Source organism: Theropithecus gelada, chromosome 9 (assembly GCF_003255815.1).
Source record: "Theropithecus gelada isolate Dixy chromosome 9, Tgel_1.0, whole genome shotgun sequence".
Classification (NCBI taxonomy): Eukaryota; Metazoa; Chordata; class Mammalia; order Primates; family Cercopithecidae; genus Theropithecus; species Theropithecus gelada.
The window spans coordinates 66,147,778-66,171,867 of NC_037677.1; the positions used below are offsets into that span (position 1 = coordinate 66,147,778).

The 24,090-nt window shown below is 39.4% G+C and overlaps 1 protein-coding gene and 1 pseudogene across 5 annotated transcripts in view; both read left to right on the forward strand.

Moving 5' to 3' along the window:
• The window catches only part of HERC4 (HECT and RLD domain containing E3 ubiquitin protein ligase 4), a 151,664-nt gene that overhangs the window by 87,904 nt on the left and 39,670 nt on the right, over positions 1–24,090 (forward strand). For 3 of the 5 annotated variants that reach the window (XM_025396583.1, XM_025396585.1, XM_025396582.1), the window contains 2 exons: positions 15,655–15,774; positions 23,539–23,562. In XM_025396583.1, the coding sequence (XP_025252368.1) occupies positions 15,655–15,774; positions 23,539–23,562 (144 nt within the window). The remainder of the gene's footprint in view (positions 1–15,654; positions 15,775–23,538; positions 23,563–24,090) is intronic. The other 2 variants (XM_025396584.1, XM_025396586.1) reach the window with 1 other exon arrangement.
• Positions 20,881–21,974, forward strand: LOC112631437 (annotated as a pseudogene).

The window sequence follows — 24,090 nt, forward strand, 5'->3', positions numbered from 1 at the left end:
TTGTGTCCTCTTCAATTTCTTTCATAGTTTTTCTTTTCTTTTTTTTTTTTTTTCAAGATGGAGTTTCACTCTGTTGCCTAGGCTGGAGTACAGTGGCCTGATCTTGGCTCACTGCATCCTCCGCCCCCCAGGTTCAAGTGATTCTCATGTCTCAGCCTCCCAAGTAGCTGGGATTACAGGCCACGCCAGGCTATTTTTTGTATTTTTAGTAGAGACAGGGTTTTGCCATGTTGACTGGGCTGGGTTTGAACTCCTGGCCTCAAGTAATCTACCTGCCTTGGCCTCCCAATGTGCTAGGATTACCCAGTGTGAACCACTGCACCTGGCCTGTTTCAGTTTTTTTGAATGGTTTAAGACTTGTTTTATGACATAACATATCGTCTGTCTTTGAGAGTGATCCGTGTGCTAAGAACAATGTTTATTCTGCAGCCATTGGATGAAATGTTCTGTAAGTATGTGTTTGGTCCATTTGGTCTGTAGTGCAGATTAAGTCTGATGTTTCTTTGTTGGTTTTCTGTCCGGTGCATCTCTGTCCAGTGTCGCAAGTGTAGTGTTGAAGTCTCCAGCTATTACTGTACTGAGGTCTATTTCTCTCTTTAAGTCTAATAATGTTTGCTTTGTATGTCTAGGTGCTCCAGTGTTGGGTGCATATATATTTACAATTATTATATCCTCTTGCTGAGTTGACCCCTTTATCATCATATAGTGACCTTCTTCGTCTCTTCTTATACTTTTGTTTTGTAATCTGTTTTCTCTGATATGGTAGCTACTCCTGCCCTTTTGGTTAACATTGGCATGGGATATCTTTTTCCATCCCTTTGTTTTCAGTCTGTGTGTCTTTATAAGTGAAGTGTGTTTCTTGTAGGCAACAGATCATTTGGTCTTATTTTTCTATTCATGCAGCTGTATGTCTTTTGATTCATGAGTTTAGTTCATTTACATCCAATGTTATTGATAAGTAAGGACATACTCCTGCTATTTTGTTATTCATTTTCTGGTTGTTTTGCAGTTTTCTCTTCCTTCTTTTTTTTCTTGCTGTTTTGTTTTTAGTGAAAGTGATTTTTCTCTTGTGATATGATTTCATTTTTGCTTTTTATTTTTTGTGTATTCGTTGTATGCTTTTGGTTTCAGGTTACCATGAGGCTTGCAGATACTATCTTATAACCCATTATTTTAAGTTGATAACAACTTAACACTGTTTGTGTAAACAAATAAGCAAAAAGAAGACTAATGAAAACTCTACACCTTAACTTTGTACGCCTGCTTTTTAACTTTTTAAAAATTGTTTCTGTTTATATCTTACACTATGTTTTGAAAAGTTGTTGTAGTTGTTATTTTTGATTGGTTAACCATTTAGTCTTTCTACTTAAGAGTAGTTTACACACCATATTTACAGTGTTGTAATATTCTGTATTTTTCTGTTTACTATTGAGTTTTATACCTTCAGACGATCTTGTTATTGCCCATTAATGTTTTTTTCTTTCAGATTGAAGACCTCCATTTAGCATTTCTTGTTCCACAGGTCTAGTGTTGATAAAATTCCTTAGCTTTTGTTTGTCTAGGAAAGTATTTGTCTTTCAGGGTGGGGCGTGGTGGCTCACCGCTACAATCCCAGCACTTTGGGAGGCTGAGGCGGGTGGATCACCTGAGGTCAGGAGATCGAGACCAGCCTGACCAACATGGAGAAACCCCATCTTTACTAAAAATACAAAATTAGCCAGGCACGGTGGCGCATGCCTGTAATCCCAGCTACTTGAGAGGCTGAGACAGGAGAATCATGCCAGTATCATGCTGTTTTGATTACTATTCCGGAGGCGAAGTTTGTGGTGAGCCGAGATCGCACCATTGCACTCCAGCCTGGGCAATCAGAGTGAAACTCCATCTCAAAAAAAAGTATTTATCCTTCATGTTTGAAGGATAATTTTACTGGATAAATTTTTCCTTCAGTACTTTAAATATGTCATGCCATTCTCTCCTGGCCTGTAAAGTTTGCACTGAGAAGTCTGCTGCCAGCATATTGGCACTCCATTGTATGTTATTTGTTTTTTTTCTCTTACTGTTTTCAGGATCCTTGGTTTATCATTGACCTTTGAAAGTTTGATTATTAAGTATCTTCAAAGAGTCTTATTTGAATTAAGTCTGCTTGGTGTTCTACAATCTTCTACTTGGATATTGGTATCTTTTTCTACGTTTGGGAAATTCTCTGCCATTATCCCTTTGAATAAACTTTCTACCCCATCTCTTTCTCAATCTCCTCTTTAAGGCCAGTAACTTAGATTTGCCCTTTCGGGTCTTTTTTCTAAGTTCTGAAGGCATGCCTTGCATGCCTTATTGTTGTTTTTTTTGTTGTTGTTGTTCTTTTTTTTTTGAGACGGAGTCTCGCTCTGTCGCCCAGGCTGGAGTGCAGTGGCTAGATCTCAGCTCACTGCAAGCTCCACCTCCTGGGTTTACGCCATTCTCCTGCCTCAGCCTCCCGAGTAGCTGGGACTACAGGTGCCCGCCACCTCGCCCGGCTAAGTTTTTGTATTTTTTAGTAGAGACGGGGTTTCACCGTGTCAGCCAGGATGGTCTCGATCTCCTGACCTCGTGATCCACCCGTCTCGGCCTCCCAAAGTGCTGGGATTACAGGCTTGAGCCACCGCGCCCGGCCGCATGCCTTATTGTTTTTTATTCATTTTTCTTTTGTCTCCTCAGCTCACTAATTCTTTCTTCTGTTTGATCAATTCTGCTATTAAAAGACTCTGAGACATTCTTTGGTATGTCAGTTGCATTTTTCAGCTCCAGAATTATTGCTTCATTCTTTTAAATCATTTCAATCTCTTCATTAAATTTATCTGGTAGAATTCTTTCTTTGTATTATCTTGAATTTCTTTGAGTTTCCTCAAAATAGCTATTTAGAATTCCCTGTCTGAAAGGTCACGTGTTTCTGTTTCTCCAAGATTTGTCTTTGGTGCCTTATTTTTATTTTGTTCATTTGGTGAGGTCATGTTTTCCTGGATGGTCTTGATAACTTAACAGATGTTCCTCTCTGTTTGGGCATTAAATAGTTACGTATTTATTGTAGTCTTCGCAGTTTGGACTTGTGTGTATTCGTGCTTCTTGGAAAGGCTTTCCAGATATTCAGAAGGACCTGGATGTTGTCATCGCTTAGAAGCTGTATCTGCTTTAGTTGGCACCCTACACCCAGTAACTCTGTGGTTCTGACAGACTCATCATAAAGGTACTACGATGGTCTTGGACAAGATCTGGAAGAATTCTCTGAATTACCAGGCAGAGACTGTTGTTCTTTCTCTTTGCTTACTTTTTCCAAAACAAACTTTGTTTGTTCTAAGGCACCTGGAGCTTTGGGAGGAGTGACACAAGCACCCCTATGGCCGTGCTACAACCAGTGGGGCTACACTGGGTCAGATCTGAAGCCAGCAGTGCACTGGGTCTCACCCAAGGCCTGCTATAACCACTTCCTGGCTACTGACTATCTTCACTCAAGGTGCTGGCACTCTACAATCACCAGGTGGCAAAGCCAGCCTGCCCTGTGTCCTTCCCTTCAGGGCAGATAGTTTCCCTAGGCCCTTGGTGACTCCAGAGGTTCTGTCTGGGAGCCAGGGACTAGAGTGAAAATCCTTAGAAGTGTACCTGGTGTTCTATTGTACTGCAGCTGAGCTGGCACTCAAACCACAAAACAGTCCTTCCCACTCATCCCTCCCCTTTGCAAAGGCAGAGGAACACCCCCGGACCTCCCCTTGGCCACTGTCACCAGCGGCCTGTGGGGAGTACTGCCAGAATACTGCCAATGTTTCCTTGAGGCCCAACGGCTTTTTTTTGTTTGTTTGTTTGTTTGTTTTTGTTTTGAGACTGAGTCTCCTGTCGTCCAGGCTGGAGTGCAGTGATGCAGTCTCAGCTCCTCCATCTCCTGGGTTCAAGTGATTCTCCTGCCTCAGCCTCCTGAGTAGCTGGGACTACAGTCCTGCACCACTATGCCTGGCTAATTTTTGTATTTTTAGTAGAGACAGGGTTTCACCATGTTGGCCAGGCTGGTCTCAAACTCCTGACCTCAAGGATCCGCCTGCCTTGGCCTCCCAAATTTACTGGGATTAAAGTGTGAGCCACCACGCCCAGCCCTAAGGGCTTTTTTGAGACAAGATCTGGCTCTGTTGCCCAGGCTGGAGTGCAGTGGCACAATCTCAGCTCACTGCACTCTCTACCTCCCAGGCTCAAGCAGTCCTCCCACCTCAGCCTCCCCAGTAGCTGCGTGTGACACTGTGCTGGCTAATTTTTGTATTTTTTGTGGAGACAGTGTTTCTCCATGTTGGCCAGGCTGGTCTTGAACTCCTGACCTCAGGTAATGTGCCAGCCTTGACCTCCCAAAGTGCTGGGATTACAGGCGTGAGCCACCACGCCTGGTCCTTAAGGGCTCTTTAGTCAGCTTGTGGTGAATGCTGCCTGGCATGGGACTTACCCTCTGGCCCAGCGCAGGTCCAGAAATGCCATCTAAGAACCAGCTTCTGGAATTGGTTCACCCTCCTACGTCAGAGCTGGTACCTAAGGTGCAAGACAAAGTCCCCTTTACTTTTCCTCCACTTTTCTCAAGCATGAGTCTTGCCCTGTAGCTGCCATGATGGGGAATGTGCTGAGTCTCACCTGAAGCCAGGAAGTTTCAGGCTCACCCAAGGCCTTTGTACATAGTACCTGGGTATTGCTGCTGATTATTCAGGGCCCCAAGGGCTCGTCAGTGAACAGAATAATGAAAGCTGTCAGGACTGAGTCTTTTCAAGGCAGTGGGTTCCCTTCTGGGCCATTGTGTATCTAGAAATGTTGTCCAGGAGCTACGACCTGGAAAGCAGTCTTCACAACTCTGACTGGTGCCCTATCCAGCTGTGGCTGAGCTGGTATCCAAGATGTAAGACAAAGTTCTCCCCACTCTTCCCTCCCGTCTTCTCTCCACAAGCAGAAGGAGAGGATCTCTTTTGGAGCCCCAAGCTGTGCAGCTTTGGGTTAAAGGAGGGGTAATACCAACAGTCCCTTAACAGCCCTAGCTGGTGTCTCAGTAGGTCGCACGCCTCCCCAGTTCACTGGCTCTGGGCCCAGTTCTGCACTAGGACTCACCTAGTAGTTGCAGTCCTTGTGGCCTGCACTATGTTTGAAGTTTATTGAGGGCCCCAGAGCACTTTAGCCTGCCGTGGTGAGGCTTGCAGGAAGTCACATTTTGACCACTGGGATCCACAATTCCCCTCTGGCTAGGGCTGGATTTTAATGCTCCCTCTGCGGACAGGAGTCAGCTAAATTTGATCCAATTTTACTTTCTGCTATAACAGAGCAATGTTAAGCTCACTGCCTTACAGTTGCTGCATTCTTTCTCTCCCTCACGCACAGAAATGCTCTCTGCACCACACTGCCACTGCCAGGGGCTGGGAGAGGGGTGATGTTGGTGATTCAAGACTTTTTTTATATCTTTTTGTATCTCTTTTTTCAGCAACATGAAGTCGAAACCAGGTACTGTGAGTGCTCACCTGATGTTTGGTTCTCAGGAAGATGCTTTTTTTGTGTAGATAGTTGTTAAATTGGTGTCCATGAAGCTCGGACGATCGGTGGAGCTTTCCATTTTGCCATATTGCTTCACCTCTTCCCCCTGTTTGCTTTTAGGAATCGAAACTGTGGCTTCACTTTTACATTTTAAGTAAGATAAACAAAAATATATATCAGAGGTCAGTGGGATGTGAATCATTTTCTGCAAGAGGCACTAAATTTTAGAATCCAATGTGATTAAAAATTAGTTTGTATATGTACAAACATAAATATTGGAGAGGGGAAAGCCATTGTGTTTTTTTGTATAACTATCCTGTGTATTTTCTTTTTTTAGTAGAAAGAGTTTGACTAATTATTTCAGTTGATTAAAGCACAATACTAAAGACTCCAGGGTAGGACCTGCAAACTTTTTCTGTAAAGGACCGTATAGTAAATATTTTATGCTTTGTGAGCCATACAGTTTTTGTTGCAACTAGTCAACTCTCAACTCCACTGTGGATAGCATGTAAATGGATGGGAGTGGCTGCTTTCCAGCAAAATTTACTTAAAAAAAAAACACAACGGGTAGCATTTGACCCACAGGTTGTAGTTTGACAACCCCTTCTTCTAGGATGAAGATTTTGGTCTCCATATATAAACTTGGTGTCTTTGTTTTGTTTGAAGGCTAGTAATAGTAGTACAACTCTGGTCAGTTTCTCCCAAATGAGTATCCTGGCCACAGATATAAAGCAATCAAAACAGTGGGAGAAAAAAAGAACTGAAAGTGCTTTTGTCAATAATTAGAGGAGATAAAAATATCAACTGTGGAAATAAAAGCAGTATTATTAAATGTATGCTTCTTAAATTGGATTATTTGTACCTTCAGTGCTAAGCCACAGAATCAAGCAAATTGGACAGTCATATAGTGAGTCAAAAATGCATGTGTCGCTGGGCGCAATGGCTCACACCTGTAATCCCAGCACTTTGGGAGTCTGAGGTGGGTGGATCACCTGAGGTCAGGAATTCCAGACCAGCTTGACCAATATGGTGAAATCCCGTCTCCACAAAAGTACAAAAAATTAGCTGGGCATGGTGATGGGCACCTGTAATCCCAGCTACTTAGGAGGCAGGAGACTTGCTTGAACCTGGGAGGTGGTGACAGAGCAAGACTCTGTCAAAAAAAAAAAAAAAAAAAAAAGAATGCAAGCGTCTTAGGCATGTTTTATATTTCTGGCTCTGTTACTTATGTGACCTTGGTTACTTTCTTAAATGCTAAGCCTTAGTATACTCATCTGTACGATCATAATAATAGTATACATTTCATAGGACTGTTTAAATGAGATAATATATGTGAAGTCTACTTTAATGATAGCTTTTATAATTTTATTATTGGAACATAAAATTTGAATTTTTTTTTTTTTTTTTTTTTAAAAAGGGGTTTTCCCTTTTTTCCCCCAGGCGGGGGTTAATGGCATGATCTTGGCTCACCGTAACCTCTGCCTCCCGGGTTCAAGCGATTCTCCTGCCTCAGCCTCCCAAGTAGCTGAGACTACAGGCATGTGCCACCATGCCCGGCTAATTTTTGTATTTTTAGTAGAGACGGGGTTTCACCATCTTGGCCAGGCTGGTCTCAAACTCCTGACCTCATGATCCACCCACCTCCGCTCCCAAAGTGCTGGGATTACAGGCATGAGCCACCGCGCCCAGCCAAATTTGAGTGAATTTTAAGGTAGAGTCTGAATTATAGTGAACATTTTAGCTTCCCTTCTTGATAATGCATACTGAAGACCTGACAGTCCTCTACCCCCTTCCATGGAAGGAGGTAGGGTAATGGTGTTATATATGTGTTTGTTCTCTTTTTCTATTAGGAATACTTCAGGGCAAAAGTTCGGAAAACATGAAAATTATATAAACCATTAAAACATGAAAATTATATAAACCATTATTTTTACTAAAAATTAACAATAAGCATAATACATCTCACTGAAAATGCAACAGATATAGACCAATCCTTTTAAAGTGCCATTAGAAGTAAGAACTATAGACAATATCTCTTAAGTTTTATTTGTCCATCCATCCATCTCATATTTATTGAGTACCTATTTGGACACCAGCATTGTCTGGTTAGATTTATATAGTTACTGAGTGATTCATTTTGTTCCCTTTCAGATATTGCTTAGTTTTAATGTATATGTGATTGTTCACAAATTATATAGTTACTTTTGTTATTCTTCAATGGAAAGTTAGCTAGTTTTGTTTAGTTTGTAAATGTTAGATCAACTTTATTTGTTTCTTTGGTGGTTTTTCTTCTCTTAAGTGCAACATCTCCGTAGGGTCTGCATTTGGCTCCTTTTGTTTTACTTTCTACCTCTCCCTCACCCACAGCTTTAGTTGTCTCCTTTAAGGAAAATTACTGTCAGTTATGTCTTTGAGGCAAATGTTTCTCTTGAGTGACTTGACAGTCCTGCCATTACTTTCAACTAAGAAAGGTTTGTCTTGTTTTCCTCACTTTGTGTGTGTGTGTGTGTGTGTGTGTACAGTAGTTTTTTTTTGAGACGGAGTCTCTCTCTGTCGCCAGGCTAGTGTGCAGTGGCATAATCTCGGCTCACCGCAACCTCTGCCTCCTGGGTTCAAGCGATTCTTCTGCCTCAGCCTCCCGAGTAGCTGGGACTACAGGCACATACCACCGCACCTAGCTAATTTTTCTGTTTTTAGTAGAGACGGGGTTTCACCATATTGACCAGGATGGCCTCGATCTCTTGACCTCGTGATCCGCCCACCTTGGCCTCCCAAAGTTCTGGGATCACAGGCGTGAGCCACCGTGCCCAGCCTGTGTATGGTAATTTTTAAAATTACTCTTACCCAGGGTTGAAATATTGAAGTTGTCTTTGACTCTTCTCTTGTTTTCCATATCCATTAGCTGCCATGACCTCTGCATTCTTATTTAGAGACTTTAAATCTTTTAGCAATCTCCTAATCCTACTGCCAGCCTCTCTACTTATTCTTAACTATACCTCACTCAGCAGAATATTATTCATAAAATACAACTGATTCTGTTACTTTTTAAATCTAAAACCTTATTTCTCCATGTATCAGCTTTTGCCACAGTAACATTCTGTAACAAAACATGCCAGAACTCATTGGCATGCAATGATGCGCATTCTATTTCCTACAGGATTGGCCTTGTTTTAGCCTGAGCCTTGGCTGAGGTTGGCTAACCTAGAGAGCATTGAGGTCAGCTTATTTCCCAACTGCATGTTGAATCCAGTTTTGCTCCCCGTGCCTCTCATTCTCTTTAGCAGTTTAGCTGGGGGCAGTTACATGCAGATTTTGTTTCCTTAGCTGATGCTGTTCTCTGCCCAGAATGTTCTCCTTCAAACCTTTTTTTTTTTTTAAATCTTTTCCATTCACTTTCCTTTTTGATTTTTGTTTGCAGTATCTTCAAACCTACAGAAACATTGAAAACAAATATAATTAAAACCTGTGTGCCCTCCATTCTAGATTCAGCAGTTGTTAACATACTGTCACATTTGCTTTATATATGTTGTGTGTGTATTCTTTTTTCATGAATCATTCGAAAGAAAAATGTAGATCTCATCCTTTAATACTTCATATTTCATCTCTTAAGAATATAGGCATTTTTCTGTGTAACAGCAGTAGCATTATTTCTCTTAAGGAAGTTAACTATAATTCTATAATGTCATCTATCTGTGCATTCATATTTCAGATTTCCTCTTTTATAGCAAAAATGTTGTTTATATTACTGCTTTTTAAATAACTAGAGTCCAGTCAAATTTTGTTTTTTGCGATTGTTGAGTCTTGCTACTCCTTTCTGATTCGTGAACATAGTGAATGACTCTTCAGTTTCTCTCAGCAGTGCTTTGTAGTTTTCAAGGATTTTGCATATTCTTTTAAAAATTTTATTCGTTCTCTTTCTCAAAAATATATTCCTAAATGTTTTATGTTTTTGATGCTATTGTAAATGATTTTTAAAAATTTTATTTTCCAATTATTTGTTGCTAGTACAGAGAAATTCTTCTTTTTTTTTTTGAGACAGAGTTTCACTCTTTTTGCCCAGGCTGGAGTGCAGGCGTGATCTCGGCTCACCACAATCTCCGCCTCCCAGATTCAAGCGATTCTCCGGTCTCAGCCTCCCGAGTAGCTGGGATTACTGGCATGCACCACCATGCCTGGCTAATTTTGTATTATTAGTAGAGATGGGGTTTTTCCATGTTGGTCAGGCTGGTCTCGAACTCCCAACCTCAGGTGATCTGCCCACCTCAGCCTCCCACAGTGCTGTGATTAGCAGCGTGGGCCACCGCCCAGCCTTTTTTTTTCTTCTTCTTCTTTGAGACAGAGCTTCACTCCTGTCACCTGGGATGGAGTGCAATGGTGAGATATTGGCCCACTGCAACCTCTGCCTCCTGGATTCAAATGATCATCCTGCCTCAGCCTCCCAAGTAGCTGGGATTACAGGTGCCCACCACCACGCCCAGCTAATTCTTAACATTTTTAGTAGAGATGGGGTTTCACCATGTTGGCCAGGCTGGCCTCAAACACCTGACCTCTGGTGATCTGCCTGCCTTGGCCTCCCAAAGTGCTGGGATTACAGGCATGAGCCACTGTACCTGGCCTACAGAAAATAAATTGAGTTTTGAGTGTTGGCCTTTTACCCTGTGATCTTGATAAATTCTTAGTTCTGGTAATTCTCTTACAGATTGATTCATTTGGCTTTTTTAATATATACAATCATGTTATTTTCTTGGCATATTTTATTAACTAAGAATTCCAGTACAATGTTGAATATAAGTGGTTATGGTGGTCATTCTTGCCTAGTTCCTAATCTTAGAAAGAAAACATTCAGTATCTTAACAGTAAGTATAATGTTGAATGTCAGGGGGTGGGGGATGGGGGGTAGCGGGCGGTTAGATGGGTTTTATCTGTTTGAAGAAATTTTCTTCCATTTCTCATTTGCTGAGAGTGTTTATTATAAATGGATGTTGAATTTTATCAGGTGTTGTTTCCATCTGTTGAGATGAACAGATGATATTTTTTCTCCTTTTTTTCAGAAATATTGTGAAATTCATTGATAGTTGGATATTAAACCAACCTTGTATTCTTGGGATCAACTTTACTTGGTGTTATATGTATATTATACTTTATATATATTATTGGATTTAATTTGTTAATATTTTATTGAGGGTTTTATATCTGTGTTCATGAGGGATATTGATCTGTAATTTTTATTTCTCATATTGCTGTCAGCTTTTGGTATCAAGTTTATTCTGGCTTCATTAAATGAATTAAGAAATGATCCTTCTTTATTTTCTGAAAAAGTTTGGTTAAGATTGGTATTACTTCTTTATTAAATGTTTGATATAATTCATCAGTGAAACCATTTTGGCCCTGGAGTTTTCTTTTGGGAAAATTTTTAATTTCCTATTAAATTTAAAAAATATGGCCGGGCGCGGTGGCTCAAGCCTGTAATCCCAGCACTTTGGGAGGCCAAGGCGGGTGGATCACGAGGTCAGGAGATCGAGACCATCCTGGCTAACATGGTGAAACCCCGTCTCTACTAAAAATACAAAAAACTAGCCGGGCGTGGTGGCGGGCGCCTGTAGTCCCAGCTACTTGGGAGGCTGAGGCGGGAGAATGGCGTGAACCCAGGAGGCGGAGCTTGCAGTGAGCCGCCGAGATCACGCCACTGCACTCCAGCCTGGGACACACAGCGAGACTCCGTCTCAAAAAAAAAAAAAAAAAAAAAAAAAATATAGGACATTTCAGGTTTTCTAGTTCTTCATGAGTCAGTTTTACCAAGATATGTATGTAATCATGTTTCTTCTTTAATTCCTGATAGTGGTAATTTGTGTCATCTCTTTTTCTTGGTCAGTCTGACTGTAGGTTTATTCATTATTATCTTTTCAGATAACCCATTTGCTTTTAATTTCTTCTCTAGTGTTTTTCTGTTTTCTCTTTCATTGATTTCTCTTCATTTCCTTCCTTCTGCTTGATTTGTGCTTAATATGATCTTTTTTTTTCTAGAGTCTTAAAGCAGAAACTTTGATCATTGATTTAACCTTTATTTCTAATATGATCATTTAATGCTATAGATTTTCTTTCTTTTATGCCTGGATTTATTAGCATCCCACAAATTTTTGTGTGTTTTTACTTTTAAGTTAAAAATATTTCCTAAAGCCCCTGTTTCCTAGCTCCAACATTTGGGTCTTCTCTGAATCTGACTCTGTTGATTGCTTTGTCTCTAGACACTTTTTTGTTTTGTTTTGTTCAGTTTAATAATTTTTTTTTGAGACAGAGTCTTGCTCTGTCACACAGGCTGGAGTGCAGTGGTGCAATCTCAGCTCACTGCAACCTCCACATCCTGGGTTCAAGTGATTCTTGTACTTTAGCCTTCCAGGTTGCTGGGATTATAGGCATGTGCCACCGCAGCCAGCTAATTTTTGTATTTTTTGTAGAGACAGGGTTTTGCCACATTGGCCAGGTTGGTCTTGAACTCCTGACTTCAGGTGATCTGCCCGCCTTCACCTCCCAGAGTGCTGGGATTACAGGCATGAGCCACCACTCCCAGCCTGTTCAGTTGGTTTTTGCTATGTCTCATAATTTTGGGTTATCTATAAAATAGTAAGAAACTGAAATCAGTAGGTTTAAAGCTTATAAATTGGTACACCTCTCCTATCTGGTATTAGTGTAAGGATTTGAGTTTATTTAGTCAGAGGTTACGCTGGGATTGAATTTTTAATTTGTTATAAATACCTTCATTACACTACAGGCCTCTAATGCTAGAGGAATTTGAGGCCTCTAACACTGGAGGAATTTGAGGCCTGTAGTACGGTGTGTTTAGGGTGGAAGTGGAGTGTCAAATGGTTTTTGTGAATGTTTGTGCCCCACTTTGCATGCCTACTCCTTAGAGGGATTTTCTTCTCACTCTTTCCTCTTGTCAGTTGTAAACTGGTGTTGCTTGTTACTCAGTCCTTTCAAGATTGGTAGAGGAGAGGGAACAGAAATGGTTCTTGGTTGTTACAGCATAGCCTTGGTTTTAGGTAAATTATGTGTGCGTGGACCTCTCATGGAACTTTATCAGAATTCCCTCCCCTTTTCCCTGTGGCAACCAAACTGCTTTGGATCTTTTTGTGTGGCAGTTTCTGCTCCCTCCCCCAGCAATTGCAGAGCTCTGGTCCTGCTGATATAAGATTCTGAGCCTAGGACTGTTCTTGTCACCTTTCCTCCCAGGAATTGAAGGTTTTTCCCTCCCTCAGCAACGAGACATGGGTTTGCTTCCCCTTCCTCGGTGGCTGAAGGCTTTTGCTCTGTGTGAAGGAAGGATCTGGACAGGGTGGCGGGCCTTTGTTCCTTTCTCACATGGCAGCTAATTCCTTGTACCATTGAGAGAGGCTCTTGATCTTCTGCCTTGTTTCCTTTTTTTCCCCCTCTGCCTTGTTTCCAGTTGTTTTCATGGGCACCCAGTGGCAGTCTATGGGCAAGAGGCTGTGAGTGCCAGTTGCCTGGGACTCTGCTGGGTTTCATACTATCAAGCTACCCCACACTCAGCTTGAAGTGATCCTTAAAATTTTAGCATATTACTTCTGCTTGTATGACAATAGTAGTTTCCTCTTGCTGCCTGCCACAAATGAGCCATTTCTGGCACTTTATTACCTTTTGTAAGCATTTGTTGATCCTTGGATTCAGGCTACTTAGTTATCTTGTAGCTTTAGCTCTCTTACAGGTTCAAGAAAAGTTTTCAGTAATTTACAAGTGTTTTGTTTAATTGCCAGTATTCTAGGATTTTCCAAATCTTCTATTACTGATTTTAGTTTAATTGCATTGTGGACAAAGAACGTATGTTGTATACTTTGGATTCTTTTAAATATATGAAGACTTACTGTATGGTCCAGGATTTGGTCTATCTTAGTGAACATTTCATGTACAATTGTTAGGTGAAGTGTTCTATGACAGTGAGTGCAAGTTGGTTTAAATTGTTCAGATCATCTATACTTGCTGGTTTTGTCTATTTTTTTCTGGTTTTGTCTATTTTTTTCTATCAGTTAATGAGAGCAGTGTTAAAAATCTCCAACTATGATGGTGGTTCTGTTGATTTCTCTTTCATTTATTTTCAAGGTCTGCTATTTTGGATTGTTGTGACTTCTTGGTGAATTAATCCTTTTATTATTATGAAATGTGCCCCTTTTCCTCTGGAAATGCTTGTTTCGAACTCTTATTGTAAGACTAGCCTCTCTGGCCAGGTGCGGTGGCTCACGCCTGTAATCCCAGCACTTTGGGAGGCCGAGGTGGGCGGATCACGAGGTCAGGAGATCGAGACCATCCTGGCTAACATGGTGAAACCCCATCTCTACTAAAAATACAAAAAAAAACAAATAAATAAATAACTGGGCGTAGTGGCTGTCGCCTGTAGTCCCAGCTACTCAGGAGGCTGAGGCAGGAGAATGGCATGAACCTGGGAGACGGAGCTTGCAGTGAGCCAAGATTATGCCGCTACATTCCAGCCTGGGCAACAGGGCGAGACTTCATCTCAGGAAAAAGAAAAAGGAGTAGCCTCTTAGCTGTACTTTCTGTTGGTTTATTGGGTTTGAGTTTTATTTATTTATTTATTTATTTATTTATTTATTTACTTTTAGCAGGTCTTACTTTGTGCATTCATGGTTTAGAGTTAGCCAAGGATGTGGGGGGAGTTTGCACACAGATTTTGGGGCTTCGTCTTCTGGATTCCTTTCTTTGATTTTTTTATTCCTCACTGGCTGGCTGTGCTGGCAGCTTCAGTCTCTGTCTATTAAGACTGCTGCTTTCTGCTTGAGCTCTATCCTCTGCTTGTATCCATTCCTGTTTCTGCCTACTTTTGGTGGATCTTCAGTGTTTTTAAGTACAGCAGTTTTCTTTAATGTATTGTCTAGAGTTATAATTGTTAGTGTCAGGAAGATTAGTCTGATACAAAGTATTATGCCATATTTAGTACCAGAATTCCTCTAGTCTCTTTTAATTTAGAATAGCTCCTTTTTTTTTTTTTTTCGATCCCTGCTACCTTGACTTTTTGAAGACTCTTGGCCAGTTTTCTTATAAAAGTTTCATAATCAGGATTTGTCTGATTGTTTCCTCATGGTAATATTTATTTAACTTGTTCCTCTATCCCTTGTATTTCCTGTAACCTAGAATTTAGATTAGGAGACTTGATTGGATTTGGGTTAAACCATTTTTCCTTCATAGATCATTTGTATGCTTCCTGTTGATTTATATCACCAAGAACATAATATTTCGTTGTTCCAGTGTTGGTGATGATTAGTTAGATCACTTGATTAAGATGGTGCTCTGCACTGTAAAGATTTGTTCTTATCTTTGTAATTAATAGATAATCTCTGGGGTGGTAATTTGCATCCTCTTCATTTTTCACATCATGTCCGGATATCACTTCCTAAAATTTATTCTAATCAGATGCCAGCACAGAGCAACACTTAACAAGCATTAGCTGCTATTATTATTAAGGTCCCATTTCCCAACCATAAGTCTTTATAGTATCTAGTTTATATATACCATATATACTTTAATCATCCATATCTCATACTGTGTTGTAGTTATAAAGACATGTCTTTCTTTTCTAGATTTTGGGGTACTGAATGCAGATATCACATCTTACAAATCTTTGGGTCTCCCATAGCACTTAACTAGCATTTTGCATATAGTAGGCACTCAGTAATTATTTTTTGTAGGAAGAAAATATTAGCTAAGAATATCCCCAAAGCATTTTTTTCTTTAGACATTTTAAATTTCTCTGTCTTGGCTGGGTGCAGTGGCTCACACCAGTAATCCCAGCACTTTGGGAGGCCGAGGCGGGCGGAACACAAGGTCAGGAGATCGAGACCATCCTGGCTAACACGGTGAAACCCCGTCTCTACTAAAAACACAAAAAATTAGCCGGGCGTGGTGGCAGGCGCCTGTAGTCCCAGCTACTCGGGAGGCTGAAGCAGAAGAATGTCGTGAACCCGGGAGTTGGAGCTTACAGTGAGATGATATTGTGCCACTGCACTCCAGCCTGGGCGACAGAGCAAGACTCCACCTCAAAAAAAAAAAAATTTCTCTGTCTTGAGTACTGGTTAAATTTAATGTCAATTACATTTTCTTTTGTAGGTAAATGAGAAAACGGGACAGATTATACAGTATGATAAATTTTATATACATGAAGTACAAGAATTGATAGACATAAGGAATGATTATATCAACTGGGTCCAACAGCAGGCCTATGGAATGGTAGGTTTTCTGTGCAATTTGTGATTTCATTTTTATGTATCATTTTTATGTATATGTATCTAATAAAAAAAAAGAAACAATTACTTGGTTTTGAAATGAGAAAGTTTTTTCAGAACTTTATCCAGAACTTACTTTTTAAATAAAAAAACATTGCAAAAGGAGTGCTGTATATTATACAGTATATATATACAGACATTCTAGTCTTTTACCAAAGCCAAACCAAAGAGATAGATTATACTTAAAAAAGAGAAAAACTGCAAATGTGAAATGGATTTTTAACTCATTTATTTTCCATGAGATTGCCTCTTATTTCTCCAATGTTGAAAATACTGGCATTCTTCATACTAGAACTCCTAAGAATGCATTATTGTTATGAAATTGGTGCTTCAAGACTACCAAAAGAGGGCTGGGTGCGGTGGCTCATGCCTGTAATCTTAGCACTTTAGGAGCCCGAGACAAGTGGATTGCCTGAGCTCAAGATTTCAAGACCAGCCTGGGTAACATGACAAAACGCCATCTCTACTAAAAATACAAAAAATTAGCCATGTATGGTGTTAAATCCCAACTACTCAGAAGGCTGAGGCATGAGAATCACTTGAACCTGGGAGGTGGAGGTTGCAGTGAGCCGATTATGTGTTTACTTTTATTTCAGATTTTTTATATAAATGTGGGTGCACACATCTTTTTATGTGGCCAAGTCTTTAATAACTACACACTTACTATCCCATTAAAATAGTACCATGGTCTTACATAAAACTTGAATTAGGCACATAAAATTTTAATGCAGAAATGGGTAAGCAGCTAGATACAAAATATTTAGGTTTACTATTCTTATTTGCTAGCCATTTTTGTATACTTGAGGCCCACTTTTCTGCACACAGGTAATTTAATATGTATGCAGCAGTTATATAATAGAAGGATGAGTAACCTTTCATTGCTTGCTAGGCACCAGCTTGTAAGCTTCTTATGGATGGGTATGTCAGTCAACCAGCACCTGTGACAGTGTTTAGAATATGTCTAGTAAGCACTAAAAAAGTATAGTAGTTTTTGAATGGAAATCTGGCTACTGCATGCTGTTTTTAGGATACTCCCACCTCCCAGAATCAGGTTGCTTCTAGACATTTTTTCCTTAGTGCAGTTGGGTCTGTACTGGGAGAGACTCATTGACTCTTCTCCTGAGTCACCTTGAGGCTGGGTCAGGTTTATAGACATTCTGTAGATTTAGGTGTACTCACTTGCTTATTCAACAAACAATGAGAATCTGTTATATAACAGGCACTGATTTAGGTATTGGAAATACAGTGCTGAACCAGGCAGAGCCTTGTTTCTCCTGGAATTTGTAATCTAGTGGGCAAGATTAGCAATAGTCAAACAAGGCAAAAAATACCAGCTAGTAATATGTACTTTTAAAATGAGGGGACTTAGTAAAGATAGGTTTCAGAAAAGACTTGTCTAATGAAGTATGAGTGTTAATCTGAATGACAAGGAGCAGCCCTTTAAGATCAGGGCAGAGAGAATTTCAAGAACAATGAACATTTGTTCTTTTCACTTTGTGAACATAGTTCACAAAGCTATATTTTAGTAGATTAGGGGAGAGGAAATGATGAGTTTGACTAGGATGATGGTTGTTTAGATGGAAGAAGGAAATGGACTTGGAATACGTCTTGGAGATAAAAGGGAATCTTGGTGACAAAAGGAAAATAAAAATCACTGATGGATTGGATATGAAGTGAGGAAAGGACCTTAGGTGAAAACAAGCTTGACATGATTGAAAGATAGAAAAAAGCCAGCATGGGGATGGGTGTGGTGGTTCACGCCTGTAATCCCAGCACTTTGGGAGACCAAGGTAGGCAGATCACAAGGTCAGGAGTTGGAGACCAGCTTGGCCAACATAGTGAAATCCCGTCTCTACTAAAAATATACAAAATTAGCCGGGCATGGTGATGGGCGCCTGTAATCCCACTGCTCAGGAGGCTGAGGCAGGAGAATAGCTTGAACCCAGGAGACGGAGGTTGCAGTGAGCCTAGATCGTGCCATTGCACTCCAGCATGGGCGACACTGCGAGACTCCATTTCAAAAAAAAAAAGAAAAGAAAAAGAAAGAAAGGAAAAGAAAAGAAAAGAGCCAGCATGGCTTATGGGAGTGAGGAGGGAACAGAGAAATGGGCAGGGGCCAAATCATAGACAGTTTAGTAAATAGGATTAGGAATTTGGATTTTATCTAAAGTGTTACAATAAACGGTGGAAACTTAATCTGATCTTTTTGAATAATCACTTTGTTGGCTTTGTAGGGAACGGGACAGACATGAAAGATGGAGATCCATGAGAAAGCTATGTTTTAGTAGATTAGGGGAGAGGAAATGATGAGTTTGACTAGGATGATGGCTGTTTAGATGGAAGAAGGAAATGGACTTGGAATACATCTTGGAGATAAAAGGAAATCTTGGTAACAAAAGTAAATAAAAATCACTGATGAATTGGATATGAAGTGAGGAAAGGAGAGAAATCCACAAAGATTAAAAAGCAGGTGTGGTAGGAGGAAAACTAGGAGAGTGTTGGAAACCATAATTTAAAATTGAAAGAGAGAATGTTGAATGCTCCAGAGAAGGAGGATGAAACCATAGTATTGACAGTGAATTTGGTTACATGAAGGTAATTGGTAACCTTGATAATACCATTCTAGGGTTGGGGTGTTGTAAAGAGAAATTTAGAGGTAAGGAAGTAGTAACAACCATTGGCAATACTTTGAAGAAGTTCTGCATTGAAGAGGAGAAAAAAAAAAAATGGAGTGGTAGCTGGAATCAAGGGATAATTTTTTAAGAAAGAAAATAATTGACCTCAGTGGAGTTTTGAATAAATATTTCCTTTTTTCTTCATCTCTGACCTAGGTAAAGCTTCTCAAACTCTTCCTTCAGAGAACCTGTGAAGGCAGGAGAAATAACATATCTCTTAAGGATTTAACCTTCCCTCAGCAAGACTTGAACTGAGGCTAATTTTCTGTCTTTAAATGCAAATTTTGCATTATGGGCATAATAGATATTTATTGCAATATAAAAGAGATTTAATGTATTTGCCATTGAGGAAAATTGGTTCTTCCAGAAATGAACCTTGTTCATACCAAGACTTTGCATATAAACCCTCACACACCAACCAGGGTACCCTAGGTCTTTTAGCAGTGTTTTTGAAAGGATTCAGAACATTTGGAGGGATATGTGGACCCTTTTAAAGAAGAACAATTTCTTAAGAAGCCCAGTGTTCACTTACATATTATATAAATATATACACACATTAAACTAGTACTAAACTCTTGGTGCTCAGTTCTTATAAGAACTCTAAGACCACAACAAATTTATAATTATAAATAACATTACAGTCTGGATGTGGTGGCTCACATCTGTAATCCCAGCACTTTGGGAGGCTGATGTGGGCGGATCATCTGAGGTCAGAAGTTCTAGACCAGCCTGGCCAATATGGCAAAACCCCATCTCTACTAAAAATACAAAAATTAGCCAAGCATGGTGGCGGGCACCTGTAATCCCAGCTACTTGGGAGGCTGAGGCAGGAGAATGACTTGAACTCGGGAGGCAGAGGTTGCAGTGAGCTGAGATCGCGCCATTGCACTTCAGCCTGGGCGACAGAGTGAGACTCCATCTCAAAAAATAAATAAATAATAAATAACATTACAAATTGGAAAATTTATTATGGAGGATGTTGTGATGATTAAGAATTCTAGCTCACAACATAAATATGTATGATGAGAAAGCAGAGTAACTTTTATGAAAAAGTGCCTGGGTTCAGATCCCACCTCAGCATATATTCAGTTCTGTCCTTGGGAAAATTACTTAATTTCTCTGAGATTCCATTTTGTTTTCTGTAAATTAGAATATTAGTACCTACCTTAAAAAATTTTGAGAAGATTAATTTATATGATCCCTCCGAAGGACTTAGAGTAATTTCTGGCACACAGTTAAGTCTTTATAAAATGGTGATTGTTATTGCTGGCTACCTTGACACAGGCTACAAATTTGGCAGTAGCTTTTATTCTGACGTGTCTAATAACTCTGTTCTCTTGCTGTCTTTCTCTATGTACACTACAATGAAACATTTTCTAAGAGTACTTTCTAGGTACTATTCTCAGTTTCCTTATCCTCCTTTTACTTTGCTTTTAAATTGTTTGTAAAAATACCTTATTGGTTACTACCAAACTCTTTGCCATTTTTTCTTCCCTTTCTGATACTTTTAATTATCTTTATTTGGTTTTTCCTTTGGTGCTTCTCTCTCTTAGAAAAATGATTTAACCTAATGTCTAATCATCTCTTCTCAAGTTTTGCATGGCCTATTATTTTTCATATTCTTGCCAGTTCACGTCTTTCTCTTCCAATTTTTAGTGTAACCAGATTATATTCTGCTTAGTATGGGTTAGTCGCACTATAAATTCTAACATTATCTTATTGACTTGCCCAGTGTATAATGATATGCATAGCATCTATATCTACTTACATGTAGTAATAAAAAAGATAATGCATACATACTAATATTTCATTATTTAGCTAAGGAGGAAATCCATCTCCCATACTATAAACTCCCTTGGTATATAGTATAGTTATCAAGCAGGCCATAGATGAATATTTATAGGCTTTTTTTTTCTTATTTAAACTTTCTTACTTAGTAATAGCACTTTTTAAATGTCCTACAAGAGGAATATTGGTGATGTGAAGGCTGTGCATGTGTGAGGATAGGGATATATTGGAAGTCTCTGCACCTTCCTTTCAATTTTGCTGTGAACCTAAAGCTGCTTTAAAATAATAAAGTTCTTTTTTCAAAAAAAGTCCCACAAGGTATACTATAAAAGGATTTTGGTTGTTCCTTTTATATTGCCTTCTAGCTAAACTGAGTGTAATCTAAAAGGCTTTTTTGCAGAACAGTCTGTAAAGACTTTCATCTTGTTTACACTGTCAATAGGAGCACTTACGTAGTAATAACTTGGTACTCTGAATTTTTTGAAAGAAATTCTTGTCAATAATATTCTTCCTCTGAATAGGATTTGCATAGAGTGATGTTTTGCTTATGCTTACACACTGCTTTGGCTTTACTTAGCACAATATAGTGAGAGAACCCAAAGTCTTTGCTATTTGCTAATATCTTAAATCCTCCAATAATACCCCTGGTGACATGTGGGAACTTAGTCAACTACAGAGTTAAAGAGAACAGTCCACACAAGACTGCCTTCACTTCTGATACCAATTGTGAGTTTGGGGAGGGTCCCCCAAACTATCCTTAGGTTTGATAATTTGCTACAAGACCTCCCAGAACTCATTGAAAATTGTTACACTGATGATTAGAGTTTATTACAGAGAAAGGATAGTGGGTTAAAATCAGCCAAGGGTCCTTTTGACTCTCTGAGCAGCATCATGACATTTGGCAAGAACAAGCACCTTATGAAAGATGACAAATAGTCAGCCAAGGAGTGGTTGATCTACTTTCTAAAAAAGATTGGTATGGTATGAAAGCACATGCTATGTTTAGTGTAAGAAATATTGGAGAGAAACACTAGTCACCAGGACTCAAGGAACCAAAATTATATCTGATGGCCTCAAGGGTTGTGTATATTTGAAGTGAACCTTTCTGATCTGCAAATGATGAAATTGCATTTAAAAAATCCAAGCTGACTACTGAGGATGTTGAGGCGCTAAACTACCTAACTTCCATAGCATGGATATTACCTGTGACAGAATGAGTTGCATGGCCAAAAACTGGTAGATCATGAAAGAAGCTCATGTTAATGTCAAGACCACTGATGGTCATTTGCTTCGTCTGTTCTGTGTTGGTTTTACTAAGCAACGCAACAGTCAGATACAGAAGACCTCTTACTCTCAGCACCAACAGGTCCGCCAAATCCAGAAGAAGGTGATGAAAATCATGATCCAAGAGGTTCAGACAAGTGACTTGAAAGAAGTGGTCAATAAATTGATTCCTGACAACATTGGAAAAGATAAAGAAAAGGCTTGCCAGTCTATTTATCCTCTCCATGCTTGTCCTTGTTAGATAAGTAAAAATGCTGAAGATGCCCAAGTTTGAATTGGGAAAACCAGGGAACTTCATGGTGATGGTAGTAGTTCTAGAAAGGCTACTGGGGATGTGACAGGTGCTAAAGTTATATGAGCTGATGGATGTGGACCACAAATACAAGAATCTGTTTAAAATTCAGGCTTTTGGCTGGGCATGGTGGCTCACGCCTGTAATCTCAGCACTTTGGGAGGCTGAGGCGGGTGGATCATGAGGTAAGGAGTTCAAAACCAGCCTAACCAACATGGAGAAACCCCTCTCTACTAAAAATATACAATTAGCCAGGCCTGGTGGCACATGCCTATAATCCCAGCTACTCGGGAGGCTGAGGGAGGGGAATCGCTTGAACCCCGGAGGCAGAGGTTGTGGTGAGACGAGATGGCACCATTGCACTCCAGCCTGGGCAACAAGAGCCAAATTCCGTCTCAAAAAAAAAAGAGAGAGAGAAAAATTTAGGCTTTTAATAGTGACAAATGAAAAGTTCCATCTGTGAAAAAAATCAGCCAAAATCTGCACATAGGGGAGAGTCTGGGAAAGATGATCAGAGGCAGAGTTTCTGTTGTCCTTTCCTTGTAGAGTCATGAATGAGTTACTTTCCTGGCATAGATGTGTGGTACAGAGTATTTCCAGCCAAGGAAGCTCACCAGAAACCAGGTGCCCAGAGTTTTTAATGGGGTTCAGTCATATCCTGCTCATGTAGGGACCTCTAGTTCCCAGCTCTTCTGGAGGCAGAACTGACAGCACATGGCCCAAGCCCCTATCACAAGTCACATTGTCCGGTGGCTAAAGCCCCAGGCAAACAAAGACACTCCTATCAGGCTTGATATTCCACAGGTCTATAGGTCGCCTCCTAGTAACCTAGGGCAATGCTCTCTTCTGGGGTCAGATTAATTCCTCATAACACAAAGTACCATCCACACATTTAATAACATAGTTCTGAATATTCTGGTGCTTTACACGAGTCCGTGCTCTGAGCATATATGGAAGCTTTCTACAAGAAAATGTACATTTCTGTTCAATAAAGTGGTAAGCTTTCATTGTAATTTCCACTATTACTTCCTTAATAAATATATCTTTCTCTCTTTATTTATTTTTGCTTACCAACCCTTTTGCCCTGTCCTGTACTTTCTACTTTAAATTAATTCAATTTTAAAGAATGTTTAATGTAAGATACCTTATGTTTTACTGTTTTTTTTCTGTCCAGTAGAAACAATTTATGGCTTATTTTTTCTCACTTTGTGTCCATATAGCATTTTAATCTACTAAACGCTGTCAAACATTTTGCTGAGATTTTAGAAGTCTTAAAGTCTGAGGACTGTTTTTTCTATTTTTTAAGTAGAAAAACTGAGCCATAAAATTATTTTTTTAAGACCAATCCAGGCATAGGATTCGTTTTCTTGTTCTGCCTAAATTCTGCAAATGGGGGTGTTTAATTGCTGAAAACAAATTTCATTATGTTCAAGCTCAATAATTTTATGATCACAAGGTACCTGAAACAAAGATCTTACATTTATAGATAAATGTATATAAGATGCATGTGTAGGGGGTGTATTTTATTGTAGATGTATTTTCTACCTCATTACTTCAATATTCTGCTGTAGCAAAATATATGAAATGCTACCTTGAATAGAAATAGTTAAATTTGGACACTAACATTGCTCTTTCCTCGTTATTGTTATATTCTGCACTGCTGTCTTAGGATGTCAACCATGGATTAACTGAGGTAAGTTTGGTGTAATAAAGCTCATGTTCAGAGTAAGATATACTCCATTTTCTCCTAAGTACTAGGAGAGCCAAAGATTCCTTTTTTGTTGTGGTTTAAAAATGTAAATAAATATATATGTATCATTTTTAAAAACTGAGTCTGTAGAGATTAACTTGTATAACATTTTAGAAGTTTTCTGAAGAAAATGAAATTCTGTTAACATTCCACCTATATAATGCCTCAACAATATTTGCTTCAGATCTATTCTCCTCAGGTCTTCCAGTATAAAATGTAATGTGTCCTCAGAATATAAAAAAGCAAACTTTTATTTTAAAATTTAGCAAATGCCTACCTAATGTGGCTGAAAACATTTTATAGTAGAGAAGTAAAACAAATATCATTTTTAAAATTGATTAGTTGATACTCAGAATGGTCACAAAGTTAAACTTTTTGTATGATTATCTTTCTCACTTCTAATATATAAAGTTCTAGCACTTTGGTTTAAGTAATCAACAACCCTAGACTACCCTTTTAACACTTGGGAAC